The sequence below is a fragment of the Phalaenopsis equestris genome, unplaced genomic scaffold (genome assembly GCF_001263595.1).
Source record: "Phalaenopsis equestris unplaced genomic scaffold, ASM126359v1 Scaffold000926, whole genome shotgun sequence".
Classification (NCBI taxonomy): Eukaryota; Viridiplantae; Streptophyta; class Magnoliopsida; order Asparagales; family Orchidaceae; genus Phalaenopsis; species Phalaenopsis equestris.
In genome coordinates, this window is record NW_018165365.1 from 358,780 (window position 1) to 369,149 (window position 10,370).

At 32.7% G+C, this 10,370-nt stretch overlaps 1 protein-coding gene across 1 annotated transcript; it reads right to left on the reverse strand.

Annotated features, from left to right (window-relative positions):
• Positions 1-3,865: 3,865 nt before the first annotated feature.
• LOC110032343 (activating signal cointegrator 1) lies at positions 3,866-8,817 on the reverse strand. Its single transcript, XM_020735936.1, has 7 exons — positions 8,684-8,817; positions 8,418-8,561; positions 5,902-5,969; positions 5,493-5,543; positions 5,334-5,393; positions 4,528-4,869; positions 3,866-4,291 (listed from the first exon to the last, which is right to left on the reverse strand). The coding sequence occupies exons 1-7, from the start codon at positions 8,760-8,762 to the stop codon at positions 4,250-4,252; spliced, it is 786 nt and encodes a 261-aa protein (XP_020591595.1). The 5' UTR covers positions 8,763-8,817; the 3' UTR covers positions 3,866-4,249.
• Positions 8,818-10,370: the final 1,553 nt, after the last annotated feature.

The following is a 10,370-nucleotide window of genomic DNA, read 5'->3' on the forward strand; positions in this document are numbered from 1 at the left end:
TATATATATGTATGTATGTATATATATATATCTAGTATAACGAGGCGAACACAAGCTGCTTAACAAGTCAAACATGACGTATTCGCGAACAAAGTATATATATATGTATGTAGATATATGTATGTATACATACATATACATACACATATGTATGTGTATACATACATATACATACACATATGTATGTGTATACATACATATACATACACATATGTATGTGTATACATACATATACATACACATATGTATGTGTATACATACATATACATACACATATGTATGTGTATACATACATATACATACACATATGTATGTGTATACATACATATACATACACATATGTATGTGTATACATACATATACATACACATATGTATGTGTATACATACATATACATACACATATGTATGTGTATACATACATATACATACACATATGTATGTGTATACATACATATACATACACATATGTATGTGTATACATACATATACATACACATATGTATGTGTATACATACATATACATACACATATGTATGTGTATACATACATATACATACACATATGTATGTGTATACATACATATACATACACATATGTATGTGTATACATACATATACATACACATATGTATGTGTATACATACATATACATACACATATGTATGTGTATACATACATATACATACACATATGTATGTGTATACATAGATATACATACACATATGTATCTATACATAGATATACATACACATATGTATCTATACATAGATATACATACACATATGTATCTATACATAGATATACATACACATATATATCTATAGATATATATACATACATATACATACACACATATATATACATACATATACATACACATATATATATATACATACATATACATACACATATATATACATACATACATATACATACACATATATATACATACATACATATACAAATTTTGTTGTAAAAAATCTGGTCATTGTGCAGTATTTTGTTTATGAATGAAAATTGATCCTTTATAAAGTATATTCGACTTTTGCTTATGATCCTTCTAATTGTCTTAAATCCCCTAATTGTCTTATAAAATTGATTTTTATTTATAATCGACATTATTTATGACAACACGATTAAGAAGCTCATGGTTTTCCGTCATCCGAGGGTTGTCAGTTTGCCTGATCTACTTAGTTCAAAGTGACAGGTCATTTCTTTTTTTAATGATATTTTCAATAGTCAAACTGAGGATTTGTATGCTTTTGTTGATCATTTCCTTGTGAATAATTTTGTCACTAGTTGTGATTTGATAACTTTAATAAAAGATTTCTTAGATGATGATATTAAGAATGTTTTCTATGATATCGAGAGTAATAAATCTCTTGGCCACTTATGGCTTTCTTCTATGTTCTTTAAAGATGCTTAGCATATTGTTTGTGTTGATTATATTAAAGCTATAACTATTTTTTTAGAACTTCTAAACTACTCATATAGTTAAGAATTCTACTATTACTCTTATTCCTAAGAAATTTGGTACTAAAACCCTTAATGATTTCAGGTTTATATCCTTTTGCAATACCATTGATAAAATTATTGTAAACTTTTTTGTTGATATGCTTAAAGTTCTTCTTACTAATGTTATTCACCCTTTTTGAGCAACGTCAAAAATGTGTCAGCACAAATTGAAAAATCATCTCACGGACGACACGAGAGGTGATATGGTTTCGTGGGGCCTATCAAGGAAGATCCAGGATTACATGCTCAACCAACCAATTCTTATATTGTAAAAACGGTGCACCTCAAATGGATGAGAGATGAATCAACCCTAAAGGATCGAGTCGATCAGATCCATCCTATAAAATTGATTGCTTTCTAACTCATATAGATCGAGAAGAAGAAACGGTTCCTCCAACTCAAGGACGATCAATGTGGACTTTCGACAAATGGTTTCCCAACATAGGAGTCACCCTGACACGTAGTCGCCCAACCTTATGACCACCCAACCACACAATCGTCCACTCGGTATGCGCCTGCTTGGCCTTAGAGCCATCCTACCAAAAGACAGCCGATTGGTCACATCTATAAGCCCCACGGGTCTAACTTATGTATGAATTAGAATACCCCTGTCGTACCTACATACTTTAAGGGTATAATGTGTAAATGTATAAAGACTCATTCTTATAAATAAGAGGTCTATTTCATGAATAAAGGTTACACAAATTTACCATTCATAACTGTGCTATTGCTCTCTCCTCTCTCTTTATCATCCTTCCAGTGCTCTACTTCTTAGGCAGGCCTCCCGAACAGATTTATCCTAAAAGATGTGGTGAGCGCGGAGCCATTTCGTCGACAAGAAGAGGGGCACAACAATCACAGAGAGAAGAGAGCAAACAAAGAGTAGTAGCTAACGTGAATCCCCCACGGGAGGACATCAAGGAATGCAATAGATGGGGACCCAAATTATAGAACAGGTGTCGGGTTAGATCGTTGAAGTCTTGAAGGCCATCTCAGCCCTGACAGGAAATCTGACCCCCATAAAAGACAAACCAACCGTACGAGGTGGTGTCAACACGCATATGTATAAGAGCGTACCACGACCCGGAGGGGGCCGACAACTCACAGTACTAGGACAACACAGGGTCTTCACAGTTGAAAAGATAACACGTCGAGAATACTAAGGTGCCACGCCAGCTAAAGAACACATTCTCCCTTCGAATCTTTGGGGCGTGTTGCCTCATTTTGGTGAGGCCTCTTCTTTTCTCTAAAATTCAAGATCTAGCTATATGATCTTCCTATTGACTCTCCTAGAAGACTAGTGATGAGACCAACCCAGATTAAAAATTCAAACAACTTGTTGGCTTTTTGTAATCTCATGTGTGTGGTCTTAAGTCATCAACACTTAGTTGAGTTGATTAGGACCAACACATTGAAACTCAAGATGAGTTCTTATAAGAATGGAGGATGCCTTACGGAAACCCTTCGTAACTTATAGATCTCGCCCATATTACACCACAAGCATATTCACACATACTACATCACCACCATAGTTCACATAAGCATACACACCCACATCACAATTATCAATATTACACTCATACACACTCCACCGAAGTTAAAATCAAATTTTAAAAAATACACCAATTGATGCCTAGTATTTCGAGCCAAACGAGCCGAACATAAAGAAACAAATCTTTGTTCGTGTTGGCTCTTTTATATATTGAGCACAAAAAAGTGTTCAAGTTCGGCTCGTTAACTTAGCAAACAAATCAAACACGAGCTTCTTAACGAGTCAAACACGAGTTGTTTGCAAACAACGAACTGCTTTAAAAGCCCTATTCGCATGTAATATTTTCTCTTAATTCGAATGTCTAAAGAATTAATTTTATCCATCAAGTCAATTAAAAAACTATTCAAGCCAAAATAAACTTTTATTATTCTGATTCAGATTTAATTTTTTTAATTTTATGTGAAAATTTAATATTTTATGTGATTAAAATTCATACAAACTAAAATTTATAAATACTAAAAATAATTCCATCACATAATTTCTATATGTTATAAAATAAATTATTCCAATTATATACATATATACCAAGCAAAGAGTGACAGTTTAAAACAGCTAAAGTTAAAAGGATCAAATATTTCTGACCTTGAAACAAGTACTTTATGACATAACTCGCCATTCCCTTAAAAAAGAAAATCTAAATCTTATTTTTATTCCTATAATTACATAATCCATTTATTTAAAAAAAATTAAATAAATAAACAAATATATTTTATTTTATAATTACCTTTTCAAAAAATAAAATGTATAACGGTCGTTCCATTCTACATGGAAATAGAGCAAAACAATCCATTGCCTCTAAAACATAAAATCAAAGCCATAAATTCACAAGAAAAACACCAAACTGAATAATATCACAATTCTATACAGATTTTGACCATCACCAAACACTTAGGGTCTGTTTGGGGCAGCTTGTGCGTTTTAGGATAAGCTGTTTATCCTGAAATGCAGTGTAAAAACCAAAAAGCAGTTTCGAATAAGCTGATGAAACGCGCGAACCAAACAGTACGGCCCCAAACGGACCCTTAAACAGCTACTAAAGATATTTTCAAATTCTATACAAACTGATCAATCTACCCAGAAGAATTGCTTAAAAACATTACAAAAGTAGCTAAAAAAAAAAAAATTACAGCACAGACCCTGTAAAGTCTTTTAACTGAGCTGGAATTTCTCTTACAAAAGTATCACTGTTTCAGAAGCACCCCTCTCAACGCATCAGAAAAGAGCTGAAAATCAAAATCATTCAATTTCTAAATACATGCCACCTTATCTATATGCATAAAAAAGTTATATTTCACTTTTAAAAATTCAAAATAGTGGTATTTTTTTTTATGTGCCATGAAAATATTAGGTTGTATGACTGTAAAAGGTAAATCTCAGATGTCAGATATGTAAATTCATAGGAATTGAATGGAATTTATGTAAAGGCCCCATGAAACTAAGAAGAAACAACAGGACTGACCTTAGCTGATCCATTTGGGGTTAAAATTCTAGGCCCTGGTCGACAATTTCCAGCATCTACCATTCCAACACTAATCAGATTTCTCTCGGAACTCGGCACTTCTTTCTTCGTGGTTTCGTGCTGTAGTTCTTTAACGAGACTTCTGCTCTCGTCTTTCCTCAAGAACTGAGCCGCCGCAGCACGAGCACCGGCTACAGCTGCGGCGACAGTTTTCGTCTTCTCCACTTTGGAAGCTTTGGAACTGTTTGGTGACAAGGGAGGATTTTGAGGATAAGGCAATGGAAACTTGACTGGAAGAGGGCCTTTAGATGGAGTGAGACCTCTTACTGCAGCCTCAAAGATCTGGGAGATTTATATTATGAAAAAAATTAGATATAATAAAAGAAGCAAAAGGATTTAAGTTTCTGAGATTTACATATTTGCATATATAATACTAAAATTCTAAATCAAATAAAAAATTAGGAAGATTTACATGCATACCACTAAATTTCTATGTATTTACATATCTAATATCGAAACTTCAATTTTTACATTATGATCGGGAGATTTGGACGGCATTGACGTAAAAAGTAAAGTTTGGGCGGTAGATATGCAAATACATAAGAATTGGGTGGTGACTAAATGCCTGAAAATGATCACTAACACTAGCTTATCTTAAACATGAAACGCGCCGTTTTGATGAATATGTTTTGATATGAATTGGATGCCAGGATGTTATAATAAGTAAATATAGACATATAGGTGTCAGATATACAAATACAAAAGAATTTTATGATATGAATGTAAATCCAACTTTATGTTAATACCTTGTTTTCGAGGTTATATACTCTTTGATAGCCTCGCATTTCGAAGGGAACTATTAATTTCTGCAAGCGAGTATAAAAGAGCGAAGATGAACATAGATAAAAAGGAAAATCATTTGCTTCAAACCTTCAAAAAATTGAAGAATTTCAAACAAAACATACCTTTGGATTTTCACAGAGCCAACAGAAGTCAGTAAGGGCTTCGCATCTCACCTGTAAACAATAGATGAAGATTATTAGCTCATGAAAGAAAACAACAAATCTAAGTAGAAAATTTTTTATAATAATAATAAGAGAAATTTACAAACGCAGCACATAATTCTTAAATATTTACGTTTCTAACATCTAAATTTTCATATGTACATGCATAACACTGCGGTGCTTTACTGTATGCATGAAGAGGTGTATTTCAATTTTAAAAAGTGATAACAATGTTATTTATTACGTAATAGTAAAGATTTGAGTGCTATGTGTAAATATGAAAGTTTACGAGATATATAAAGATATATAAATACATAAGAATCGTGTGCTTATAATAAAAGAAATGATCACATTGGATGATTAGACCTACCGATTTAGGAACTTCTTCCCACTTGTCTAGCTCTTCACCTTTGAGACAACCAGCAATTTCAACACAGCCTATATAGAAACATTTAGTTAAAAATATATAGTGCTTCAACTATCATAAATGTTGAAATTAACTATTACTAGTGAAAAGATGCAAAGTGTTGATATTTTAGAGTTTCTGTTTTTATTTTATGAATGTACAATACAAAATTTTAAAGGCAAAAAATGGCTTAAGATAAATTCAGATTTTCTTTCAGAGAATCTTTGCATTTTGTAGAATAGAAAGTTGGATTTATCCATCATATGCATCTATGTGTTAGGCTCCTATTCTTCCTCCATGTTTCCATATGTTCCTCCTTCACTTTGTTTTTATTGAGATTTACACAACTAACATAAAATTCTTATGCGTTTAGATACTTAACATCAAAACTTTGAGATTTACTTGTAGAACACTTTAGTGTGGTAATCACATGAAAACATTTGCATGAAAAAGGTGTGTTTCAATTAGTATGTATGTATGTGTATATATATATATATATATACAGTGCCGCGTACCCTAGTCTGTTGGTTGTCATCCTCGTTATAAGACCCCTCAGGTCAGGGGTTCGAATCCCCTCTGGCAACGTGAGCCTTAAGGAGGTGGTACTCGAATTGTTAGGCACATTAGGAGTGGTTGGAGGCTCGTATAATAGCCTCGGCACGTATAATAGCCCCCTCAAATAATTAACATCATATATATATATATATATATAACATATCAAATATTTCTTCATACTGTCATTAATTTTTATTTTCATCAAAATGAACACAGGAAATTCAGATATTGAATTGAGAAACTTCATAAAGATGGAATTAAAAAATTTTCTAATTTCAATTATGCAAAATTGTCAGCATAAGGTGTGATACAAGAACCATACCATAGTGACAAACGCTTAAAATCATGTAATTACTGATAAAACTGTACCAAAACTTCCAGAGCAACAAAAAAAGAAACAAGAAAAAAAAATCAATAGTTTAATATCATAAACTAAAATTTCTTTATTTCCATTTTATAAAGAAATCGCCCTGCTAAATATAATGCAAGAACAAATTATTGCTCTCTCAATAAAGCAAAAGATATTACATATAGTAAGCTTTAGTAATACAATACCAATATACCATTCCCAACATCATCATAATTATAATTATAAATTCGGTACCATATAAATCATCACTTTCCTGATACATTATATCTCAAACAATTATGGTTATAAGAGCGTTATTAAGTGTATAATGCGAAATTGTAATGTTCATACTTATAGGCACTAATGTCTAGTATAAATGAAATTTATCAAATTTGTGGTACTGAATAGCATAATTGTAATCTCCTGTATGGATTAAACCTGAAACAAATGATTTACAAAGTTCTATAATAGAGGTAATATCTAGTAGAGATTAAAGCAAGGAAGCTTTTCTCTCTAGCAGTAATATTATAAATTTGCTAGCTTGTGGCGTCTTCCCTTTTCCTTTATGTAAGTAAACTGTTCAGTCATTTGATAAGATATTCTACTTAAAAAAGAAAGGAAGATTTACATACAAACCACTCAATTCCTATGTATTTTCATATCTAACACCTAAACTTCATTTTTTTGCATATATGCCGCGTTACCTATGCATGAGAAGGCGTGTTTCAGTTCTTATAAGTTAAAATAATGATATTTTTTATATGAAATGAAAGATTTGGGTGGTATAATGTAAAAAGTAAAGTTTAGGCGTTAGATATGTAAATACATAGGAATTGGGCGGTAAGTATGCAAATGCCCCAAAAAGATATTAGAACATGAGAAAGAGTCGCAAAGGGAGCACATAAACCAAGCATTATAAACTAATAACTTCTTTATTTATCAACAAATTCAAAGACCAAATAAGCTCAAAGCACAACGAACGAATCAACACAAGCTTAGAAGTTCAAATAAAATGATGAACTTAAATGTTAAGAATTTAGTTGATGCTTCGAAAAGAGGTCTCAATTGATTTAAACGAAGCAAGAAAATCAGCCCAATTTCAACAATCATTCAGGCAAGGCTGCATATTGCATCTTCTATTAGTAAGTTTAAATAACAAAATGTTAAATTTTAATTTCCATCTCCAAGAAAATTGTTACATAAGGGGAAATAACTGCAATTGCTAAACAACAAAAGAGGATGCATCAATGCCATGTTTATTTTAAATGTTAATAATGATTTAAATACACTTAAGTCATTAATAAAAAAGAGCCTTTGTCAGTCCAAAGCAAGGATTATAAAGCTTGAAGCTTGCTAATGGTAATTTATATAAGTTTGTGATTTTGAAGAGCAAGACAAGTTTTTTACAGAATCCAATATATCAAAATTATGAGAAAAGAAGCAAGTTTCAGTTCTAATCATGGCTGAGAAAAACATATCCCTACTGGTGAAAATCTCTCAATAAACAATACATACTATATTAGATTCAAAAATAGAATTTTACATTAAAAAGAAAAGAGCATAAATGAGTGCCTACCTAAAAGACGAGAAACAGGATAGTGCTCTGGAAACTTTATATCAGTGATCCCATCCAGAGCGTATATTTCCCTGTAGAAGGTCTCCATTGCTGTGATTGTTTCCGGCTCTGGAACTTTGGAGGCCGCGTGAATCCACAGCCGACCTTCAGAAGAAAATTTTTACAAAAAAAGGAAGAATTTTTAACAACCAATCCAATTTTAATTAGAAAACCTAAATTCCTCCTCGGTAAGAGAGAAAATAATAGAGCAAGCAAAGCGAACGCACCTGTGATTGGAGGACGCCATGATCGACCTTCGATTCGCTTGATGCCGTGGATCAAGAGAGAAGCCCAGGGCTGATGCATTGTCAGACATGGATTCCGATACTCACCGGCTCTGCGGCCGCTGCCGCCGCCGCCTTTTTCGCCTTTCCGCCGCGAAACCAAAACGAAGAAGACTTCTGAGGGGCTCTTCAATGGATATTTAAAGGTGTCGAAGACTCTGATAAGGAAAGATCTCGATGCTGGAAGGGGAAGATTGCAAAGATGCGGAAGTTTTAGATGGGAAATTTGTGAACTTCCTTGTAATCTCAATATTAGTGGGTTTCCTTTTTTAACTTTTAAAACTGTATTGTAACTGAAACTCTTTTTTCATGTACGGATGTCATTAAAAATTTTGCAATTTTAGATGTTTTGGATTGTTTTTTTGTAAAGTCTGAAAGAAACCTACGGTGTGACATCATAAGTATTACAATTGTATATGAAAAAAATATTATGATTCTTTTGTAATGTATTAATCTCATGTAATTTGTAATATATTGTGTTGAATTCAGAATTACAGGGGAGATACACTAAAAAAATTGAATGTAAAGAAGGAAAGAGACAAAAGAAGAGCACGTTAAGGGTCTGTTTGGGGCAGCTGCAGCTTTTTCAGCTTATCCAAATAAGTTGTTTATACTGACAAGCCGTTGATCAACAGCTGATCAAGATAAACTGTCTGACTGTTTGGTTTGTGCGTTTGAAAAACAGTCGATTCTGCATAAATGACTAGTTTGTCCCTGTTTTGGATAAGTTGTTTAGTTGTTTGATTTGTGTGTTTTGAAAACACCCGTTTTGCAAATTTTTTTAGGTAAACGAAGAATCTGATACGCAAAAGTTGAAACGTTTTCAGCAAAACTGCAATCTCTATCCCTTGGATATTTTAGCACCAATTAAATCCCTTCACTCATTCGACACATATAGACCACCCAAAAATTATTATTTGCAAATCCATCAACCTTCTTAATTCAATCATATAGGGGAGATAAAACTAAAGATTCATGTATTCATAGAAGTAAAATTTACTCATTTCTCAATCACATAAAAGGGAGTTGGACACTCACACACATGCACACAGCAAGGGAGAGGGATTCATGGAAATCGTAAAAGTAAAATTTGAGATGTTGAATACTATTATAGGAAATGCAACATAACATTAATTTATTGGAAATGTGGCAAGTTCAAAAAATTAAATTTCAAATGTTAAGACGTGTAAATTCAAAAGAGTTGAGTTGTGTGTATGTAAAACTGTCAAAACAAACTTGTCGGCACTATTTTTTGTGTGGGGTTTGCCCGTAAGAAGCTGTCGGTCATCGGAATTGAAATCCCGTTGCCCGCTTCGGAAGGACGTTTTTTTTTTAAAAAAAAAATTTAGTTTTGAAAAAGATGAAGTCAAACTGACCCCATAATTTTCATAGTTTAAATGAAAGAGCGTTTTACCTCAAATCCTGTATCTATCCCGAAGGATGAACACAAGAATTGAGGGTGAGACTCGATCAAATAAACTAAAGAAAGTTATGACATCCGTTTGGTCTGCGAAACCAATGATTGGCCGACAAATTCCCCTATTCAATATAAGGAATTAAATAGGGTTTATATTATGCTGGGTTCGGGAATTACTTCCTATAAGGGCAAGCCCCTATAGTTAATTACATC